The sequence below is a fragment of the Protopterus annectens genome, chromosome 7.part1, assembly GCF_019279795.1.
Source record: "Protopterus annectens isolate FY-2018-M chromosome 7.part1, PAN1.0, whole genome shotgun sequence".
Taxonomy (NCBI): domain Eukaryota; kingdom Metazoa; phylum Chordata; order Ceratodontiformes; family Protopteridae; genus Protopterus; species Protopterus annectens.
Window position 1 is genome coordinate 183,672,846 of NC_056740.1, and position 25,194 is coordinate 183,698,039.

The window sequence follows — 25,194 nt, forward strand, 5'->3', positions numbered from 1 at the left end:
AGCTGGGGTGCCAGTTTGTTCTGTAGTTCGTGCAGAACACAGCCTGGGATGTTGTCAGGTCCCATAGATGCTGTGTTCTTGGCTTTGGAGAGCGCGGTCTTTACTTGTGCAGCCATGATTACAGGGGCTTTGCATTCTTCCGGTATAGTGATAGGTCCTTTGGTGGGTGAGTGGGGTGAAGTCTGCATTGAATCTATCTGCCGGGATGTTGGCAATATCAGTTGGCTCTGTATATCCAGTGCCATTGTGTTGTAGCTCAGAGCAGATCTGAGCATTGTCATTGAGATTCTTGACATAGCTGTAGACTACTTTGTGGTTGTCTTTAGAATCAGTGGCAATTTTATTTTCGTAACTAGCTTTGGAGGATTTTATGAGGGACTGTCCGGGGAGTTCCTGCAATCAGAGGATTTTACTCTTTTTTGCAACAGCTTCTTCCTTCTGTTGTAGAGTTTGTTTATGGCAGGGGACCACCAGATTGGCTTCATTTTTTTGGAGGACAGCATCTTGGTCCTGTTAGGGATGGCACGATCCATGTATTCGTGTATGTGCTTATACAGTGCATTTGTATAGGATTTAGCAGTCGTACCTCTATTTTCCATCTGTATGGGTGTCAGCAAGCATATCAGTTCAGTCTTAAGAAGCATGAAGCTGGCTTTGGAGAAGTTTTTTTATGGTGGTTTCCTTAATGGGGGTGGGGGTGGGATATTGATGTCTTGGGTGATTAGCCTGTGGTCGGATCTGACCAGCGAGGAGCTGACCTCTGGCGTGGAACATTGGTTGCCCATATTGGTAATGATCAGGTCCAGGATATTGCTGCCCCTGGTGAGGGTATGGATAAGCTGATCCAGGGCATTGGAATTTATGAATTCCAGAAAGTGTTGAGCTACAACCTGGGTTGTAGTCTTGCCCAGTGTTAGTTGCACTTGGATAATTTCGGATGCATTATGTTGAGCAACTAGCCTGGAGGTGTGGATATTCTTAATGAATATGGACACGCCTCCTCCTTTAGTGTTTCGGTCCAGGTTATGTGGCCGAAAGGAGTGGTATGAGTTATAGCCTGGTAATGCAGGGATGCTCTCTGGAGCCTTGAACCAGGTCTCTGTCACTGCACAGCTGTTGATGTTCTTCATTTTAAGGAGTGCCTCAAGTGAGTGCATTTTGAGGTTTAGACTTCTAGAACTGAGTAGCATTAACCTCAGATTTTGCTTGCTTATACCTGCTATGGTGGTGAGTTTGTCATTTGAACCTTGCATAAAAAAGGCACTACAGGGGTGGCAAGAGCCTTAGCCAGTATCTCCCAGGGGCGACAGGTGCAGGCCATCTCTGACAAAGCATCGTGGTCTGTCGATCATGTCGTCCCAGGCAGACTGACACTAAATCCCCTTAGAATGACACCAGAAGCTTAGCCAATTGTTGAAGTCAGTCATTTTGTCCTTGTATTGTGGTATTATTCTGGGCGATGGCAGGATGCTACTCAGGCTAGGGTCATACCTGCCTGGGCTACATGATCTGAGAGCTCCTCCATGTCTCTTTTCATGTAGTCCAAGGAAGTACATCTCAGGTCATTCACACCAACATGGACAATGACAGAGCCATATTTGTACTTGTTGTGGAGAGACCTGAGTTCTTGCATTATGTGGTGGATCCTGGCACCCGACAGGCAGGTGACAGTAACTCACCAGTAGCCTGTTGCATGTGACATCAGTGCGCCTGACTATAGAGTCAGCTATGACTAGTGTGTTGGATACATTGTTTTGCCTTGTGGGCTGAGGTTGAGTGGCACACTGATGTGTCATTCTCATATTGTTTGTTGTCCATAATGACTAAACCATAGCTTTTGCCTGCCTTCATAAAACGGACATCAACCATATTCTGTAATCCAGACAAGGCATTTCTAACACTCCTGATTAAATTATAAAAAGTCCTTACTGAGTGGTTTAGCCAAGATTGATCATAGTCACACATTTTTTTTTAACAAGAGTTTTCAAAGCACTCTTTTTACATTAAACACCACCCATGACCCTAAAACTGACTAGTGAAATGTAGAACAAATATTTTAATTTAAGTTTATGTGAATACAGCCTCAGTAGCTTTTAGGGTGTTTGAAAAACTGGTTTGACTAAAAAGCAAAAACACAAAGCCCTTTGGATAAAATATCATATTGTTCACAGGTAAAAACTACACTATTTAAATTAAAAATGGGAACATTTAAGTTCTCTCCACTTGGCCTCTGCCCCAGTGGACATTCTTCTGTCTGCCTTGTTTGAACTTGTACCCAGTTGATTGGCAGAATGATGTTAATTCTGACAATGTTTGCTGCTGATCACATATCACTGGTGCTCTCTGTTGTTGCTTTTATTGGCTAATCTTTCTAACCTCCTGACAGGTGGATTTTCTAAGAAGCAGAATATGAGTCTGTTATATCATCATCCCCATCAACTTTGTTAAAAGGGGCAGTTCCAGCTTCTTTGAATGGGTTAGAATTATAACCACCTTCACAATCAACCAGCTTCAAAGTAAATAGACTTTTTTCAGTAAAGGAAATCCTGTACTCAGCCATCATTAGGCCAGCCATTGAATACAATGCCCCCCCTTTGGCATGTATCTGTCCAGACACGTGCAACAAGTGGAACAACCACAGTGATATTTTCCTAAAATGATAAATGAATAAATACAGAAAATGGGTCAAATATTCTTAAAAATTGTGAGTGTGTTTTGATACATGCTCTGATGAATGAAATTTTTATAAATAATTGTCTTAATTGCTTAATTGCTGTTGTCTGATGAAACATGTAGTGTGAAAGCTGAGCTAGTGTTAATAAAAGTTTTAAGTTATGAGTATTTGAGCAATTTTTCTGCATTTATTCATGTCTTATTGGTTGTATTAATGGCCAACTACCTGCTTCAGCTACCTAATCTAGAAAGTTACTAAGAGGATACAAGCTCTAAACATGTCCCACATGGACCTACTCAAAGCTCTGTCACTGTACTTGGTATCCTACAAACTGCTAAGAAGTGACCTGTGTATGGCATATAAGGCATCCTCTGACCCAATACTGATGGATTTACTTCACATCAACAAGTCAAGTGGCATCAGAAATACTTGGTCCACAAATCTTAAACTCTTCTGCAACAACAGAATGGTTAGGATGGACAGATATATCAAGCAGAGGATACTGATGGTCTGGAACAGACTCCCCCATCCATGTCAAACAAAGTTCATCCCTGTCCAAATTCAACAGCAACTTGAAATAAGAACCTCAAGGAAATTTTTGAAACTAAACACATTTTGGAGATGGATAAAAATAAAAGGAAATGTGGTACATATTCTTGTGGCAATTGTAAACAATGCCATGCCATGGTAAACCAGGACAGGGTGAACATCCCTTCTAGGAAATTTAAGTACATCTCAAAGAGATACTACAATTGTGGTACAAAAGGGGTAGTGTACTTAAGGATTTGCAAAACCTGTGACAGTAGGAAAAAATGGAACACCACTTGAGGAAAAGGGTTTATGAACATTTTAATGATGTGGTCAAACAGAAAGAGAGCAATGCCTTTTATAAACACTCCCTATCATGTGAAGAAATGAACATCAAGTTTATGGTGCTAGAGCAAGTAACACAGGACATTAGGGGTGGAAGCTGGGAAACAAGATTAGAATATCGAGAGCTATATTGGCAATTGAAACTGAACTATAACAAGTTTCCCGGCTTGAATGACAGTATCAACATCAAGAGCGTATTGAAATTAAGGAAAGCTCGCCTGTAACATTGTGGGCTTCCCCTTTTCCTTAATAGGTTGATATATCACAGGGAGGTATATACATATATATTTCTCTCTTTTAAACAAAGGTGAAAAGGTTTTTTTCTTCTTGTCAACTTAGCATATGTGGCAAGTTATAAGGTTTATGGTGGGTCTTATAGATGTTTTTAAGGGAAATTTACCCCAGGTAGTAGAGGTACTATCCTACCTGAGTTGATTATGTACTTTGAATTTTTGTAGGATTATTTTAACATTAAGTCTTTTAAGATACACATTTTTAAGAATAATAGACATGGGGTAAACAGTTCATACAGCTTCAATGACATTTGCGTAGATTAGATGAAGGTTTTATATATAAAAATGTATTATTCATTGTTTATACACACACATTCTAATTTAAACAAGGAATACAGATTGCTCAGTTTTTAAAATATCATCTTGTTGTAATTACTGCAAAGCAGAACTGTTAATTAATTTATTTTGTCATGTGACATGATTTTGACTATTTAAGGATTTATATGGCGTGCATACACATTTGGTCCTTGAAAAAGCCCGGTAATACTCAGGTGAAAGCGTTTGGTTATTGTTTGTGTTTTAATAAAGACTACTGCTTTTTGGACTTATTTGGCTATCGCTATATTGATATCAACTTGGATTATTATTGCTGCTGGTTTCGGGTCCTGATTAGCTGTGCGGAGTTGTTTTTTTTGTTATTTCACATATCCTTTTCTGTTTTCTGGTGTTATTTGAGTCATGGCTGAAGGAACGGAACCTGGAAGCTTAGCGGAAATGCCTACACTCCTGAGAGATGACGTAGATACGACGCCAGTCACTCACAGTGAATTCAATCAGATCTTGAAGATGCTAACACAATTAACAAACACTATTAACGAAAGGAACACCTTGACAGATAAAGAGATTCCATGTAACCAGATGCAATTGCCAGATAGATCTACGAGACGTGCTGTTACAGGGGCTTCATCTTCTAACTTCAATACCTGTACTAATGGGATGGGGAATAATTCCTCTTTAAATGGACAGGCGGCCCAAGCCAGGAGTAACGCTTCCAACACCAATCCTAATAATTTCGAGGCGAAGAGCTTTGATTTTGGTGCATGGACTGCCAAGCCTTTTTTATTCAAACCAGGTACGGTTAATAAAGACATTGACATTAATATTGAACATTTATTTAATGACTTTAAAGACAAGCTTTATATGTATAAAAATAATCAAATGGAAATTGATTACTTGAAGGAATGTCTTCAAGTGCAACGTGTACCTAAGGGCCTACGATTTTATAAATTTCCGAACAATGTTCAGTTGGGCTCAAGGTTATATGACCAATTGTGCGAGATATTTAACAAAGCAGGTCTAGACATGTTGAACTGCATGATCATAGATTATGAGAAGAGAGCTGATAAGTTATTAAACGAATTAAACATCTTGAACAATAAATTGATTAGTGATGCAAAATTTATAAGTACCAAAAGGGAATATGAAAGAACATTTGATGAGGTTGATCAATACTGTGGAAGAGTCTTGAATCGTAAAATAAAGAAGTTAGAACATGACTTAATTGAATACCGCGAAGGTAGAGCTTTTCCTTTGCCTAATACTAAGAGTTGGGGCACTAGCAACAATGAGAATGTATTTTTTAATGAACATGAAAGTAGTACACAAGACAATCATGTGAACGCAGGCCCAGAAACTCTAAGGCGAAGTGAGAGGATTGCAGAGAAGGGTAGAAAACAATCTACATGGGATTTTCAGTATCCCCCCAGGGGGGGAGGGGGGGTGAAGATATCAGCGCAACCATTGGAACCATCCACAGAATTAAGTCTCTTCCCTGTAGCACCCCAATCCCTGGAGATACCATTAATGGAAGGGAATCAGATTATTCATAGAAGTAGTAATTTCACCATTTACAACTATACTGAGATGGAACTGACGCAGGAATTTTTTAACTTATTCTCAAAAGGCTTTCAAATTGTTCCTTACAAGCCCATGCACCACCTGATATTTTGATAGATTTAAAATTGTTTATGAGACAATTAAATTTGAGCATATTTTTTAAAGGGCAGAAAAATACTGTTAATGAACTAACAAGGAAAAGTACCCTTAACCCTCCTATGCACCCAATCCTAAAAGTTTTTGAAGAGCTGGTTGAAAGGGACGTTAGGAGAATAGAACAACACGAAAATAGGAGGATCCCTGGTAATTTGAGTGATAAGGAGATGGAATTGATCAACCGCTTAAGACAGGAAGGGTGCAGGGTTATGAAACCTGACAAAGGGGGGGAGGGACAGTCTTGATGTATAAGACAGAGTATGAGGCCCATATACATAACATGTTACAGGACTCGGAACAGTACGAACTAGTTTAGAGAAATGAAATTAATATTGCTTTCGCCAAGATTAATTACCAACTCTTTGACCATCTTTTGAGAATGTTGTCAATGAAGAACTTTATAATTACTTGCATGTTGACAAACCAAAAATTGCACAAATATTTGGTATTCCTAAAACGCATAAGACGTTAGAGCCACTCAAATTTAGACCAATAGTAGCGGGGTCTGGTAGCATTATGGAACCGCTAGCTAAATTAATTGACATAACCTTAAAGCCTTTTGTAGCCTCCATTGTCCACATATGTAAGGATTCCTGGGATTTTTTAAGACAAATTGATCAAAATATTTTCAATTCCCAGGTTCTAATGGTAACGGTGGATGTTGTAGAACTTTTTCCAAGTATCCCTCATGGAACAGGACTGGAATGGTTTAGCCAAATTTTGGCAATAGAGGTGGACCAAACTGCCACAACCATTAACCTTTTATTAGAATTTATGGAGATTGTCTTTGAGAATAATTTCATTCATTTCAACGGCGAATTTTATTGTAAGAGGAAAGGTGTGGCAATGGGGGCCCCATGTGCTTCCCTATATGCAAATATAGTACTGTACTTTTGGGAAAAGAAGTTTGTTTTTTCCAGTAGATGGCAGCATGATATTCTGCACTATAGAAGGTTTTTAGATGACATTTGTATTTTTTGGGGGGAAGATGAGGAGAGTTTTATAGAGTTTTGGCACTACATTAATAACACCACATCTTTTTTAAAATTTACATACAACATCGATAAGAATAAATTACATTATCTGGATGTAACCATTGACAAGGATTATGGTAACTGATGTTTTAAATCTAGATTATATAGAAAAAGCTCATACTCTAATTCCTACCTCCATTTTAACAGCGGACATCCACACTTTCAAAAGAAGGGTATCATTAAGGGCCAGTTGATCCGGGCTTCTCGAATGTGCAGTACATTAGGAGATTTTATTGAAGAGGTTCACATTCTAAAAAGTTTTTTCATGGAGAAAGGTTACCCAGAGGAGCTGTTTGAAAATTTAGCACAGGAGATCCATCAGAAAAGAGAAGTTTATTACCCCCCTCTGTTAGGAACAGGCTCCTTTAATTCGATACAGAAACATCAACAGAATGTAATGGAGGGTAAAAATAGTTTTATTTATACCTTTAATAAGAATTCTGAAAGATTGAGGGTATTGTTTCTCAATATTGGCCCATCTTGAGTCTCCATGAAGAAACAAAATATTTTGTTGCAGAGCAACCACACTTTGTTAGAAAAAGAAATAAGAACCTCAAGGAAATTTTTGAAACTAAACACATTTTGGAGATGGATAAAAATAAAAAGAAATGTGGTACATATTCTTGTGGCAATTGTAAACAATGCCATGCCATGGTAAACCAGGACAGGGTGAACATCCCTTCTAGGAAATTTAAGTACATCTCAAAGAGATACTACAATTGTGGTACAAAAGGGGTAGTGTACTTAGGGATTTGCAAAACCTGTGACAGTTTTTATGTAAGAAAAACGGAACACCACTTGAGGAAAAGGGTTTATGAACATTTTAATGATGTGGTCAAACAGAAAGAGAGCAATGCCTTTTATAAACACTCCCTATCATGTGAAGAAATGAACATCAAGTTTATGGTGCTAGAGCAAGTAACACAGGACATTAGGGGTGGAAGCTGGGAAACAAGATTAGAATATCGAGAGCTATATTGGCAATTGAAACTGAACTATAACAAGTTTCCCGGCTTGAATGACAGTATCATCAAGAGCGTATTGAAATTAAGGAAAGCTCACCTGTAACATTGTGGGCTTCCCCTTTTCCTTAATAGGTTGATATATCACAGGGAGGTATATACATATATATTTCTCTCTTTTAAACAAAGGTGAAAAGGTTTTTTTCTTCTTGTCAACTTAGCATATGTGGCAAGTTATAAGGTTTATGGTGGGTCTTATAGATGTTTTTAAGGGAAATTTACCCCAGGTAGTAGAGGTACTATCCTACCTGAGTTGATCATGTACTTTGAATTTTTGTAGGATTATTTTAACATTAAGTCTTTTAAGATACACATTTTTAAGAATAATAGACATGGGGTAAACAGTTCATACAGCTTCAATGATATTTGCGTAGATTAGATGAAGGTTTTATATATAAAAATGTATTATTCATTGTTTATACACACACATTCTAATTTAAACAAGGAATACAGATTGCTCGGTTTTTAAAATATCATCTTGTTGTAATTACTGCAAAGCAGAACTGTTAATGCATTTATTTTGTCATGTGACATGATTTTGACTATTTAAGGATTTATATGGAGTGCATACACATTTGGTCCTTGAAAAAGCCCGGTAATACTCGGGTGAAAGCGCTTGGTTATTGTTTGTGTTTTAATAAAGACTACTGCTTTTTGGACTTATTTGGCTATCGCTATATTGATATCAACTTGGATTTTTATTGCTGCTGGTTTCGGGTCCTGATTAGCTGTGCGGATTTGTTTTTTTGTTATTTCACATATCCTTTTCTGTTTTCTGGGGTTTTGTTTTTCCCAAATGGGATGACTATCCATTTTTTGGCATGTAACTTGAGGCCATGACTTTGACACCAGGTGTCTGTCTCAGTAAGGCCCTTTTGGAGGATGTCTGTGCCAGCTGGAGAGTCAATTATGGCTCCCAGTCTGCAGTCATTGGCGTACTTGGTTAGCCATAGTCCTCCTGTGTTTGCCTGTACTTCTGAGAAGTATCTGCCAAACAGTAGGGTCCCAGGACCGAGCCTTGAGGGACACCACTTGTGACTGGTTTAGAGTCGGACCTATGCTCACCAATAATGTCTTATCATCAAGCTCTTTCCCCTAAGGTCACACAGACCTGGGAAAAAATAAAAGGTCCTTGTTACTGGTGACTCTGATTCCACTCTCAGACACACACACACACACACACACACACACACACACACACACACACACACACACACACACACACACACACACACACACACACACACACACACACACACACACACACACACACACACACACACTGCTTCTACCAGAATGGATAGGGTGAGGGTAATAGTCAGACATCTCTTTGTTACTGTGATTAGGAATGTTACAAGAGCCCTAATGAACCTTAATTGCTTAGATATAAATATGACGTCACGGTTGCCCATTTCTTGGTAAATGACCTTAGGCACTCCACCATAAGTATGATGCAGAGAGACACTACTTAGTTCTCCAACTATGTCCGTGAGGGAGGTAAGGCACTGGTACTAAGCAATATTCTATTCTTATAATGAATAATGCCCAAGTTCAAGGAGAAAATAATTGGCTTCAGTAAATGGATAGATAACTGCTGTCATTCCAGGGGATACAGGGGCTGTGTCTGCCTGAGGTCAGATGGTGAACAGGCCCACCAGCTTTAGACGAGATGGCCTGAATTTCTCATCTTATGGCTTTTGCTTGCTAGCTAAAACTTTTGCTTTTACCATAACGTTCTATTTAGCCAAAGTTCAACCTATAAACATACACACTTAAATTCCAATTTAAACTATGTTGTCGGAGATGCTGGATGGGCAGATAAGTGTGACGAGGAAGATGATTTTTCTCAGCTATGATACAGAATTGAAAGTAAAACAGTCACACTGGTGGGGAAAGACTTTAGAGTTGAGTGCCGCTCAAAACATACATTTATTACTTAAAAAACTCATAAAACAACAATAGAGCTTAAGAGCTTTCATACTGTGGTAACTGGACTTCTTCAGAACAATTACCCGTAAGTCAAGAAGACTTTTTATACATCATACTAAATTAATTGATTACATAATATTCAAATTAGTAAAATTTCCTCAGAGTATCAGCATAAACAGCTACTATGTTGTAAACCCTGCTAGTAAAAACATGCAACAGTTACAAAGAAATAATTTACAACAATATGCAGTGCACTTGAAAGATTACTGCAGCTAAGATTAAAAACATTTTTTCAGTTTTTTTATACAAAAAATTTTTAGTTAAGAGTATTATATAAAAAATGAATTTAGTATGATCTATAAAAAGGCTTCTTGACTTATGGGCAATTGTTCTGATGAAGTCCAGTTACCAGAGGACGGAAGCGCTTTACCTCTATTGTTGTTTTATGAGTTTTTTAAGTAATAAATTTATGTTTTGAGCAGCACTCAACTCTGAAGTCTTTTCCCACCAGTGTGACTGTTCTTGGTTTCTGGACTGATTTTGTTGCTACAGAACTGGAATTGCCTAGACATGGTAAGGCCTTGCTGTGTCTAATTATGGTGGCTGTCAAAAAATCTAAACTAACTATACTAGAGGTAGTGAATAGAGTAACAAAAGATAAAACAACTGCAACTGAGATCTTTAGAAAAGGATAGGAGCAAACGATATGGGAAAAATGTGAATTGTGGAAACAATGCATACAAGTGGAGGAATGAGGTTTAAAAGAAGACAGGACTTAAATGAGCTATGTATTCTGTATCCATTCTTATCAACTGTTCTATATCTGAACACCTAGTCCCTGACATCTGGAAAATCTCACACATTATTCCACTCTACAGAGGTAACTCAAAGGACTTAACCAATTATCGGCCTAATGCTATACTCTCACCTTTATCCAAAATACTCAAGAGGTGTATACACACTCAAGTAATGGACTAGCTCACAACACACAATCTTCTTACTACCACCCAAAATAGCTTCAGGTCCTTCCGCAGCACCACAATCGCCCTTATGTCATTCACCCACACAGTGAGCACCCACAGAAACTATGGCAACTTTGTCTCTGCTATCTTCTTTGACCTCTCCAAGGCTTTTGATATGGTTAACCACAACAAACTCATCAAATCCCTCTCTGAACTAAACCTTAGCAAATTCTCCATAGAATGGTTTACTAGTTATTTAACAAATAGCAAGCAGTACAGTGGAGGCAAGAACTCTCTTCATTATTACCAGTCACTCTGGGAGTTCCCCAAGAATCCATCCTTGGTCCTTTGCTTTTCTCTATCTTCACTAATAATCTCTACACCTCTACTCTACATGCCTCAGTCATCCAGTATGCTGATGACTCCACATTAATCTATGCCTCTCCATCTCTCCAATATCTTCAAATAAAAACACAGGCTTCTGTTCTCTTTGTTGAAGAATGGCTTACCAACTCTCAACTAATACTAAACCCCAACAAAACTAAACTCCTCATATTCTAACCTACCACTCACTCCATTCCCATACCTACATTCACTACCATGTCTAAGAACAAAACTACTATCTCTCCTGTCACCCACACCAAACTTTTAGGAGTAGAACTAGACTGCTACATGAAATTTGATATGCACATTTCACTTACCATAAAGAAAGTACACAAAAAACTAGGTACACTATACAGAAACAAACAATTCCTCACAAATAGCACCAGATCTAAAATAGCACAAACACATCTCTTATCTACACTTTTATATGCTTCCCCAATACTTACCAATATTAGGAAATCTGATATAACCAAACTTGAAGCTTGTTGTAACATGATCGCAAAGTTTGCTACCAATAGCCCATATCGCACACACCACTGCTCTGTCCTTACACATCTTAACTGGCTTGAATTTCCTCAGCTTCTCTTTTATCACCAACTTATTTTAACCCATAAAATTCTCTAAACCCCTGTATTGCAAAACCTAAACCTACTCCAGCAACAGGGTCCTTCACTCCAATAACAAACATCTTCTACACATCTCTAAAGCGAACAACTCTGCAAGTGTCTCCCTTTACTCATACTTTATAGCAAAAAAATGGAACACTCTGCCCACTCACACATCTGCCACCACATCTACTAACTTCCACATACTCATACAGGGTAGAACTCTTCCACTATTACAGATGTTACATATTACTATATTCTACTACAACTCCCTCTCCCATCACATCTCTGCATCTCAAACTCTCTTGCATTAAACATCTTTCCAACTGATGTTATTGATTGTATAAATTATGGTGATTCAACTTTGGTACATGTACAGGATGCACTTTCCATCCTAACATTGTTGCTGTACATGTTAAACCATTTTATCCTAATGTTACTAGATGCATTATGTTATAATCCTATGATTCTGTAACTGTTAAATTTTAAGCTTGTACAAAAATTAGATTGTGTTACATGTGTTGCTTTTCTCCCCAGGCCACCTCTGAAAAAGGACCAGTGTCCAGTCGGACTTTCCCGGTAAACAAATGTAAAATAAATAAATAAATGTTGTTTGACTGAAAATGATTGGGTAGATTTTAAGTTATGTATAATGTTTGCTACTGGGAGTATGTCAATATGGTTTGTGATGTGAAATGCTTGCAGCTAGGATTGTGTCACTGTGGTTTGTTTTCATTTTTATAAATGTATGATTGCTTATGTTGTAAGTGATGGTTTAATAAAGATGTTTCCTGTTAGACAAAAAAGGCCAGGAATTGAATCATTTATGCAATGTTGCTTAGGTTACATAATATATAGCAATATATGTGAAGTATAATGTTTGCAAACGTGAACTTGTTAATACAGTTTAATTAATTTTACATAAATGTAAATTTGCCTGTGTCACAAGTGATAATTCAACAAAGGTGTTAAAAAGGCTGGTTTGCCCAATGCTAGAAGTTTAAACAATAAAAGTCTGAGCTTTAGACCTTACTTCCCTTAAAAACAACTGTAGTTACTGAAACTTGGTTACAAAATAATGATAGCAGTCCCTCCTTGTCTGGGTTCATGTCTACTGTGCAGTTAGATTTACTACAAATTGTAGGGATGTATGCATATTTATTTGGAACCTCTACCATCTCGCATCACATCCTGTATGATTCCAATTTGGAACATGTCAAGGTCCTCGTAACACTCAATAAAGCACAAACCACATCTCTGGCAACTACACATCCCCTTCTATGCCTCCTCCTTAGAGAACACAGATTACCCAAGACTGATTTCTCAGTTTTGTTAATGCTAACTCCACAGATAAAATTTTTCTCCTTCCCACCAAGGTCTTCTTGATCTAGTCCTTAACATCTTCTTATCTTCTTGTACCACTTTTAATGCACCACCTCATTGGAAAAATCTGACCACCAAGCAGTAATGTTCACCCATAAAACAAGCCTTGACAGACACAAATATTCTACTGTATGATGGGATTTATCCAAAACTAGTGATTTATTTCTTACTGGCATTCATGATCAACATTAATGGTAAAACAGGGGCTTCCAATATGGCCGCACACTGATCAACAGGAGGTTTCCCTGTGTGAAAAGTGAACCTCGGGGAAAAAATCCAGTAAAAGTTATAAGACTGAGTAAAAATTGGTGACTGGCTAGCAATTACACTGTCCGGATGCCAGAAAAGAATAAATTAGTACAAAGCACAAGAAAATCAAATACTGGGATATATTCTTTACAGTTTAGCCACCACTTTAACACAGAAGTATCTTGAAACTGTTTTCTGCTGAAGAGTTGCAAGTTTCAGCTTTGTACAGAATATGGTTTCCAGTAATTTAAAGAAAACAGATCACGTGTTTAAAATAAGTGAAGTACTGAATGAATATGTAAAGTCAAATAATAAAAGACTGGACAAAAATTGAAGAAGCTTTAACTAGCTATTCAGATGAAATGATAACAACTGCAAAAAATCAGAGGGAGAAATGAAAAAAAGCTGGCTGAGCATGAAGCTTCTCAAGAAGAACTTTTACAAAAATATTAAGAGTTACAAGACAAGAGTATGTAGAGAAAATGTGAGATCTTCTGCTGTATCCATGTATGGAGGGAACAGACTGCATTAACTTTATGAAAGTACAGATAAGTAACTGGAAAGGTGTTTCATAGCAGGATTTGTTAATTGAGAGGGTACATCATGTCTGTCCCAAATCTAGCCAATACTAGCCAAGACTTGATTTAATAAATGCAGTCATGCCAGTATAAAAGTTACTTCTGACAAAATTAGGGGAGAAGGAAAAAGTATTAAAAACTGCAGAACAAACGTAGTGTTTGAGGAAAATGATTACGTACTGTACTCTACACTGAAGAGAAGCATGTCAGGGAATATTGAAAGGCAGGTGTGAGATTCAAGCTGATATGTCCAACTTTTTTCAGAATATCTTTTCCAGGGGGATCAAAGGCATTTTTGGACGAAGAACACGCTAAGGAGGGGAAAAAACAGAGCACAAACTGAAAATTTAAGTTCTGTTTAGAAGCTTATAACTCAAGAGTGAATTTATGATAAAAATGAGGTGCAAAATACTTTGTGAGCCCTAGCATTGGCTAGGGTTCAACTTAGGGAAAAATAATGCTGAAGATACCAGATTTAAAACGAAGATTCTTTAATTGACTGGAAAATCCTCTGGGCACAGTAGATTCCACTTCTAAACCAGAAAGGTGATTTAGGTAAAAGAACTTAGAACAATCCAATAGATCAACCTCCAGTTGTGAGTTAAATGTCCACAACTGTAGACACTAAAATAGAAAAAACTAGATAGATGTTCATAATCCTCCATCCCTTTTAACTTAGAGCAAACAAACAAAACCATGTACATTTTCAACAAATGAAGTTTACCCCTCTTGAAAGGATCAGTTGCCCAAAATGAATGGCTGCAGCCAGACTGGATCACCTAATGTAAAATTAAGGTTATTTATGCTAAAGTGCATATTACAGCCTGTGTTCCCAGTTACACTAATTGATACCTGCTCTTTTTTATATTTATTCCCTCCCAGATGTAAAAAACAACATTCATGCATTTAGTAAACATTAACTTTTAGCTCTAAGAAAAAAGTGGACTGACTGTCTTTGGATTAACTACATTGTGCACTGTTATATTAAATACATGAAAGTACTAATGCTGCTGGCGAGGCAACTACTTGTGTTAACTTCTTTGCTTCACAGTTTCAAACTTCATTTATTTTCACTGAACTGCTTGTCAATGTACCTTTAAATATTTAGAATATTGTACTTTGTACAACTTTCTCAGCAGACAGTGTTTAGACCTATCATGATTAATTGCTTGCACCTGTTGACTTCTCATCTCCAAGCTGCTAATGAAAACAAAAACTAGTAACTTTGCAGATGCAAGAAATAATCTCTGTACAGTTTTCTCATGATTAACTGCTTGCAACTGTAGAGTTTTTGTCGAATGGAAAAAATAGCTAATGACTTCACAAATGACAGACAGCACTACCATTTATACGTTCGTAAATTTATTTTACTTTTTAAGCCTTTAATTTAGATATCCACCACTACAATAATGGGAAATTATCATCTTGTTTCTACATATAATGTGAACAATAGACTTTCACATATAAAGAAACAAGCTTGTGTGCTTCACCACACGTTTATTGGAAATAAATAAATTAGAAAATAGAGACTGAGTGATTTCATCTTTACTGTATCAAAGACTTCACCAGAGTGATTAACTGCCATAATTAGGGGCTATAAATACTGAAAAAAATCAACCTATCAGAACTGAAACATTAGCATAACTATTGTGATATCATTTAACATAGTAAAACCGGTAGACCAAAGTTAAAAACAAGTATGTGTCTCTAAATCATTTTGATTAAAAAACAGCATACAAATGCAAGCCTGTAAAACTCTCTTATACATTACTTCATTTGATAATAACTGAAACATTTCTGAAGATCAATCAAAGCTGTTAATTAGTCACCCACCCCCATACACTAGTTTAGTAAGGTTGAATTGAGACATAGCATTCCCTGATGATATCAAAATGTACTTAGCAGCTGCTCCAGTGATTGTTTTTTTTTTTTTTTTGTTTTTTCAAAAATAAAAAATATTAAGACCCTTTTAGAATTGCCTACTAGTGGTAAGAAATTGATGGTGGACCGGGGGTAGATGCAGAAGTTTGAGTCATGTAAGATGTGTAGGTTCATCAATGACGGTCCCTATTCTTTAGGAGATAATTTTTGCAAGAACCATCCCCTGCCCCAGGATGTGCTATTATAACACCTCCCATATTGTTTATCTTGCTACATGCATCTCCTGTAATCTCTTTTATGTGGGTAAAATGAACAGAAACTTCAAAGAAAGAATTTGTGAGCGTGTTTATGTTATAAAAAAAAAGAAAACCATTAATGCTTTGTTCAGACATACCATTGGTTGCTCTAATTTTAAGAAGTTTTTAATTTTCATTATTGACAGGGTGATAGTTGTGAATTATTGTGGAGACTTTGAAATCCTAAAATTTAAAGAACTTACTTGGCAATTGTTCCCGTTATTAATGACACTGTTTCCTTTTTAAGCGTACTTAAGAGAAAAACTGCTATAGTATGAGACAGTGTTCAACTTTTACATTTTATTATTTCAAAACATATGTGTTTGTCATATTTATTTTTTATCAGTGTTTTGTGGTTTTATAGCCTTGGATTTGTATGCCGTTCTTTAACCAAAATGATTTAGAAACGCAAACTTGTTTTTAACTTTGCTCCACCAGTTTTATAATGTTGAATGACACCACGCTGGTTACGCTAATGTTTCAGTTCTGTTTGCTTGATTTTTCAGTATGTATAGCCTCTAATTATAGAAGTTAATCATTCTGATGAAATCTTCGATGCAGTAATGTTAAAAGCACTCAGTCTCTGTTTTCTTAATTTATTTATTTTTAATAATTGTGTAGCGAAGCATGCTGGTTGGTTTCCATATATTTTGGTTTTGGTACTGTTTTCTTTGTTGCCCATTTTTTGGTTAATAGACTTTCACAAGCAGCCCAAGATCACAGTGTAACATTACTTCAATTTGCTTCTATCCAACCTTTACTATCTAGTTAGAGTGTAAAGCCTGGATACCTTATAACTAAGAAAAAAATTGTTTCTTGCTTTAGTATCTTTAGAATATACAGAAGTCATTAATAAAACTCTCCCACCTCACAATTTAAACATTCATGACTTCATACAATACAAAACTACTCTATAATATAATATGTAATTTACATCCTGATTTTTTAAAACACCTTTATTAAATTATCACTTAAGACAGAGACACACCTACATTAACAGAAAATAAATCCAACCATATCAACACCTTTTTCCATTTACATACATTATTGATTACATGCATGTTTTCTTTCTTTATACAACTGTCATTCTGTCCAGCATTAAATAAATTGCTCAATTTCTGCACTCCCTTAAATATCACTCCTCCTGATAAACATTCTTCTGCATGTATTGTTTCCACAAATTCCATTTATTTCTATGTAATTTGTTCTTTCCCATTTCTAAAGATATCACATTTTTATACAGATATTAGTAAGAGCAAAAACTGTTTGTTTTACTTACAATTACTTCTCAGTTACTTCAGCGTTTTCAAAACATTAAAGACAAAGTGGTGTACAGTCTTTACTGTTCACCCACTAGTTTAACAGTCAACACAATTCCAGTCTTTCTCGGCCACTTCTTGCAAAGCCACATTTCACTTCTATTCCTATATCTAATGGAAGCGATGCTTTATAATCTCCCATTTATTCACTAATTTCACAATGTTGCTGGTCTTTTTCCTGGTTAAAGTGATTATTAACACAGCAGGTGTGAAGATCACACACACAAAGAAAGTCATGCTCTGTAAAGGCAACACTAGAAAGCCAGTGTTGTAGCAGTCATGATAATTCCTACACATGTTCATATGTGGCAGTGAACAATGAAGAGAATACCTGGAAAATATTTTCATCCCTTTAGTGATATTTAGCAGGTCATTTTAAGTCACTTGGGACAATGACAACAAAACTAAACCATGAAAGCCATTAAAACACCTACCTGAAAGCAAGAAGGACACATTGTAATTGAGACATCAGGCAGCAGAGATCGGTAATATTGCCAATGTAATGGCTTTGGCCAACGCTTAATAAGAACATCTCGTCTGCTCATTGACCTTAAAACCATGCGATTCACAATCACAGGGACAAATGTTGAGCCACCTTGCTGTAATGTAAGTACAGAACAAGTTAATCACATAAAAATGCCTACCTATTTTCCAGGTAAATGCACATGCTTCTTGGCTACTAAAATGTCATAGCAAGACAAATGCAGGCTTAATTAAATTCAGATAACTAAAAAATGAACACAGTTATGCTGGAAGTGCATATCGCTGCTGCTTAAAAGCAAAAAAAAAAAAATGTTTTCCAAATGACAAACAACATTGCCAAATGATGTCTTACCCTCTTGTGGTGGCCATTAATCAACAGCTTACCTATTTTTTCCTGGCCTGCTAAGAATTACATGTGTTAGATTCTTGGTTATTCTATTTTCTTTCTCTTTCTCATCATCTTCTGACTATCCTGTTCCCAAAATCCCCAAATTGCATTTTTGCTCAACCCTCCTGCTTAGAAACATTAGCATTCCATATAACTTCATAAGATCTCCCTTTCTGAGAAGACTCTGTCTTTCAGAGTCCTTATTCTTTTTACAGCCTGCAATGTCACTAAGTTAGACTTAACTGCTGTCAACCTGTTATCTAGGAGTTAGGCAACTTTTATTTTTTCTGATGTTGGCCTGCCCTGACCCTCCTTCTTCTAGGCAGTAAACAAGCCGCTTGCTTCAGCATAGTCTGCAGTGCCAGCCAGTTGGTGCATGCTTCCAAACCATGAATTCTTCCCACTGTGGTACTATTTTACTACTCAGAAAACTCAACAGCTAACCCCCAGCTACTTCTCCTGCAATAATCACCAGGTCTCCACTAAGTGATGCTCATAAAACAGGTCTGGTTGTCTCCCCCTCCCCCCTTTTGAAGGATAAGCAGCATCAGTCACTCACTCCAATTCTCACAATTATTAAATTAACAATTAAATATTAGATAAATATTAAATACTGGCACAGGGCTCAATATTCTAACTTGAGTTGCTGGGGACACAATATGGGTTTCACAATTCCAACCAATGGAGATGGGGTGACAAATTACAACATTTGTCCATAACACTTCAAATACAGTGACAGAAACTAAAAGCCAAATTAAGGAAGGGTGAGGGTTTTGCAGCTAACAACAGAGAAAAACAGTCAACAGTGATTCAGAAATGTAGTAGCTAAATGCATCAATGACAAGAGTCACAACTGCAGGACACCACTGCACACAGAGATAAGCGGCACACTATGCATATTCCTGGAAGAAAATGGAGGCCAAAACACTAAATTTAAGTGTCATGACTTTCTGGACAGCTACAGTAAGTTTTAAACCTCAGATCTTTACTGCTAAGGGTGTTTATGTCCAATACTTGCCTGATATCAATGAGACATCAAATTGTTCGCCGTGACTGTTCACAAGGACTTACAGTTCTGCAGATTCTAAGCATCTTAACTAGCTATTCATAACGGCGTTTTCTGAAGCCATCTTTTGCAACTGTGATTTATTATTCAGAGTTAACTAGACTGCTTTGCAAAATTCAACCCTTAACGGCAATGAGTATGAATCTTGCCCTTACTGTCTATCAAACATCCGAAAAGTGCAGCTGCCATCTTTTAGTATCATTAATTGCTATATGCTTCCATACTCTCTCCATTCAGAGAATGAAAGTTATGACACCACAAGCTCCCTTAAATCACAAGAATCTTCATGCTCTGTGTTTGGATCTGATTGCATTTAGTCACCCTGGTTTACCCTTAAGTGGATGTCAATCTAAGCCATTACACTGCCACTTTTCCACTTGTGGTAAGAAAGGATGGTAGAGAATTATGTACATTACTATTACCTCATATCCATGAAAAAGCCATATATAAGTAGTTACCACTGCAGGGATGGAACCAGAATGGGATAACTATGTTTCATTCCCCACATAAGGAGAAAAGGCCATTAGCTGCTCATAAGGCCATTAACTGGTCATTACTTTTCCTGATGACTGACCCAGTGACCATCTAAATGCACTCCCAAATTCCAGAATTCACTCATCTTACCAGCAGGGCAGATGCAGATGGGTGCTTTGCCTCAGTGACACCTGTCTTAGCACATACTTGCTTTGTCACAAGACTGAAGATATTTGTGAACCCCAGTAGGTGTCAGAATATAATCCATGAAAGGAGACAAACACATATTATGCAAGAAATATTATGAAGTTTAAAAAGCAAAAGCGGGAAATGAAGGCACCCTTACCTACCCTAGTAAATCTTTTTTGATTGCCTAATTTCCAATGCCCTAAAATAACTATTATTTATTACATTAAAATTGTTTTCCATCCAAAAATGTTTCCTGACACTTATTCCTTGACACAATGGTACATATTAACTGACAATCTTAGTTTTAACAAAGACTGCAAAGTCTTATCCCCCATTATGGAGATTCATCTTATACAAAGGTGATCTCCAAGCTATGGGATAATCTGTCAGAAGGTGAAAAGCAAATACCAACTGAAACCTCTTGGCAAAGCAACAAGAAATTACTTTAACACAGTCTTGGTTAGGAAATGTAATTCTGAAGTTTAAATGACAGTTTGTTTCACAGAACAAAGGCTATGAGCTGCTAATGAGCTTTATCCCACAACCCAAAGTTTTCAGAGTTTCAGTCCTTATCCTCTCTTTGCATATCAGTCAATGCTCATGGGTCACTCCTGAATACAGGCTTGTGCTTAGTGGGTCAGGGTCAGTGGTTCAACAGATAGCACACTTGCTTCTGGTAACTGAATATCCCATGAGATGCTCAGATTCATTTTTCAGTACTGATACTGCAGTGTACTCTTGACTATGGCATTCTTTGGATGAGATATTAAACTGAGGTCATGTCTCCTTCAGGAGGTGGTAGCTCAAGTGTACTTAAAACACCCCTATCGAAAAGAGCAGGTGCTTTACTTACAACAGTCATGTATTACATACACACAGAATCACAAAGTACATGTGCAAAGTACAATAACAAGTGTATCCTTTATAACTTTAGAATTCCATCCTTTCCACACTTTTTTCCATAACCACATCTTTATTTTATTAATAAACCTTCTGCGAGATTATCCCAAATCTCATTAAAGAATAATTCCTCACATTTCATGTTTCATAACATCCATACGGCACTAAAAATTATTTTATCCACATAACCTACCTTTCATTAGATACAATGACATATATTCCACAGAAAAAAATGTCCACATTTAGATTCCTGAAACAGTCATACTTAAATTCACTTTATTTTCCTCCACACTATAACTCTTTCACAGTTTAGTAGTACATGCTCCACTGATCCCTCTACCTTGCAGAGAATACATAACTTTTCATTGGCCTGTGTATATTTCATCAATCCTTTTACAGGCAGTCTTTTAAACATCAGTCTCCATAAGAAATCCCCAATTTCATTTACAATTTTAAATCTTTTCTGACTTCCTTTATATTTTTCACTCTTATGTTTCCATACTTTTAAATAATAAAACATTTCCATTATTTGTTCGTACCACATTTTCTTGTGTATCTTGTACATACAATTATATATATTATCCAACATAATTACCCACCTTTTCATTTTTTGTTATATTCCATCACAATCATTCTTCTTTCTTTTTTACGCACGCATTCTACAAATTACTATATTTCTCCCACAAAATTCTTCATAAGATATACAAAATATATTATGCAAAAGCACATACCTTTTTTCAACACTCAATACAAGTGCACTGAAAGATGAGCTATGGGATTGTTTAACTCTTGTCCACCTTCCTCACTTTTATATGTTACACCACTTTTTACAGCACCCAGTCTTGATCCCGTTATTATGGTAAAATTAGTCAAACGGTTCTTTCTCTAAATGTTCTGGGAATGCAAACACATTCCCCATATATCACAGCTTACCTGATATACAATGGTAAATAAGATATACCTTTTTAACAGACATTACCTTAGAAATTTTCTTTATATCTGACATTTTCACAATTTCTTTCATCATATTCTTCCATTGTTTGATTACTACTTTCCTTTTATCAAAAGATAAACTCAATGTACTGCTCTCGCCTTCCAAAAACTATATTCATCCAACACCTGCACGATTCCCAAATCCTTTTGTTTTTTTATTTAAACTTAAATCTAGCTTCTCCATTTGCTTTCACATATCTACAACCACTTCTTTTATCCACCCATTGTTCTTAGCCACAGTTAAAAAAAAAAAAGATCTGCATAAGACATGTAAAACAGTTATCTTTATAACTTCTCTGATCTCTCATGCAGAATTCATTGTTTGTAATCCTGCTTATTTTCTACTACAGCATTCACAACTAATAATATCAGTATCCTACTCATAGGGCACCCTTTTTTAACATTTCTTGTTATATGAATTTCATCATTAAGTCATTCATTGTTACTTCTCTCTTATACAGATTTTAACATTCTTACTTAATTTTACTCCAAAGACTTCTACATTGTACCGTGATTGTTATATTTCTCCATATCACATACAACCATTTTGTACTCTGCATTTTCCTGTAAGTATACAATCAACAATTAGCTTTTTTCTTCAAGTATACAAATATTTTTAATCAACATTAATTAGTCCATGCTACTTTCTTTCTATTCTATATATATCTTCATTCATTATGTATCTCAACCTTTTACTGATATGCTTCCGAATGTTGTTGTTCTTCTTCTTTCGGCTTTCCCGGTTAGGGGTCGCCACAGCGGAACTCTGGTCCGCTAATGATTGGCAGTAGAGTTTTACGGTGCCTAGCTGCCAGCTCGATGCCCAACCTTCAACGAAGGCACGCCCATTCACACGTCTTTCGAATGCCATTCAACCACGGGGAAGACATGAAGACTCCACACAGAAGGCGCTCCAGCCGAGAATAGAACGGGAGAACCTCTTGCTGTGAGGCGACAACGCTAGTGCTGCACCACCACAGCTTAATCTTCTTAAATATTATACATCCTGCATTATTTAAAGGTATCTAATACTTATAACATCTTTATCTCCCTTTTAATAGAAGAATCTAATCACCTCTTCAATACTTTCTTAATTTCACTTCATACTCCAGCCATTCATTCATCACTTTTTCAAAATATCTTTTCACAGGCTAAAGCTTTACAAAATCTATAAACAATTCCATCAGGTCGTGGTGCATCTTACTCTTGACAACATCTACTTTATCTTTTTGACCATATTTTTGCTATACTTTCTTCAAATTTTCCCCTCCCTACTTCTCCATTGATATACACTGATTTACATCAGTGATTCTCTAACATACAAGTCCACTCTTCTCATTATATATTTCTGATAAAAATATCCTTCCATTTTTTTTTCTTTTTCATACTTTCCATTCTCTCTTTTTTCTTTGCAAAAATATCTTTGCTTATATATTGTTTTTTTTTTTTATCCTTTCAATGTTTTTCTGATACAATTCTTTATCTTTACTTATTTTTTTTCTTTTCTCTCCATATTCATTTGTACATTTTTATATTGATCATTTCTCTTTTCAGGTACTACCCTTCCTATATTAAATATAATTTTTATATTTTATTTTCTATACTATCCACCGTTTGTTCCCAAGAATCATAAAAGAGCCTCATAGATCAGTGATCAAATCAAAATTGTTACATTTTATTTTGAAAATCTTCAATATTAACTACATCAACCATAAGCCTTTTTAATCATTAACCTTCTTTTATATACCCTTCTTCACAATATAGCTCTACCCGTATAGTACAATGATCCATGAAACATTGTTTCTACTTTCACCTCCTTTAACAAATCAGGTATAATAGCATAATCAACCTCTGTTCCTAAATTTCCTCATTGAACATTTCCTAGTTGCAACTGTTAATGTGTTGCCATTCATCTGCATGTAGTCGCATCTTTATATATCTTCCATTAACTTTGCTTAGACTGCAATTAAAATTGTCTCTTTTAACTGTACCTATTTTTAGTATAACAAACATTTTCATATCTTCAAACAGTTCTTTAATCTCATTCACTTGAGTATATGTAGAAACAGCAATTACTCTTCAAACTCTATTTCCATGCCTAATATAACATATTACACAACATTCTAGTCCGATAACAATCATGTCCAGTAGATGCACACTCTCATTTTTTTAACAATATAGCAATTCCAGAACATAAATCCTTACCAAAACTCCATATTACTTTATTTACCCATACTTTTTCTATTAGTTGTCTAATTATAGGATATTTTCTAAACAGATCATGTCTGCCCTCTGTCTTTGGCACCATTTTAAAACTAGTAATCTCCTAGTAGTATCAATAATGCTATTAACATTTAATGCAACTAGATTTTATTAACCGCTTCCTTTTTTTGCAAGTTTCTTCTGTTGCTGTCTACTCTTATTTTCTTTCATTGCCAATATTTTTCAAATGTGTTTTCCCACCTTCATTCATGAATTAATGGTACTTTTTTACCTAAGATTCATAAGGACCCTTGTAACCCACCCGGTAGACAGATAGTATCGGGTAGAGGCTCACTTACTGAGCCATTTTAACAATTTCTCACAACATTTTTGCAGCCACTACTAAAATGGGTCCGTGCAAGAATCAAGGACACTACTGAATTTCTTTAGATTATTTCTGAAACCCAAATGGAACAGGGGTGGCTACTATGTACATTAGATGTCAGTGCACTGTACACTAACATACCACATGAGGCCGGTTTGGAAGCCATAGAATACTGGCTATACAAATCGGGCCTCTACCAACCTGGTTTCAATACTTTCTTAATATGCCTCACTGAACATGTTGTTACCAAAAATGTTTTTTTCTACCAGGAATAATGCTATTGGCAAATTAAAGGAACAGCTATGGGGGCTCCTTTTGCCCCCCATATATGCAGACCTCTTCATGGCTTATGTTGAAGAAAGTGCAGTTGTGTACACTTACCATAAATGTAGATGTTCGAGTGTATTCACTGTTGCAGTCATCACATTTGGGTTATCTGTCTGCAGTTAGCCCTCAGCCGGCCTGAATACCAGAGTCTTGGGATTTCTGCGTCAGATGCTATCGCTTCTTCCATGACATCAGGTCGTCGGGGGTATAAAACATGCAGCTGACACCATTACATCAGTTTTTCTTGCCCCAGATGTCAGGTGCCCCCAAAATAGGAAGCAATTACATGGTAAAAAAACAAATACCAATGATA

At 36.5% G+C, this 25,194-nt stretch overlaps 1 protein-coding gene across 1 annotated transcript in view; it reads right to left on the reverse strand.

The window, feature by feature from the left end:
• The window catches only part of IFT122 (intraflagellar transport 122), a 2,412,356-nt gene that overhangs the window by 159,041 nt on the left and 2,228,121 nt on the right, over positions 1–25,194 (reverse strand). Inside the window, exon 28 of the mRNA XM_044078630.1 lies at positions 17,909–18,073. Within this exon, the coding sequence (XP_043934565.1) occupies positions 17,909–18,073 (165 nt within the window). The remainder of the gene's footprint in view (positions 1–17,908; positions 18,074–25,194) is intronic.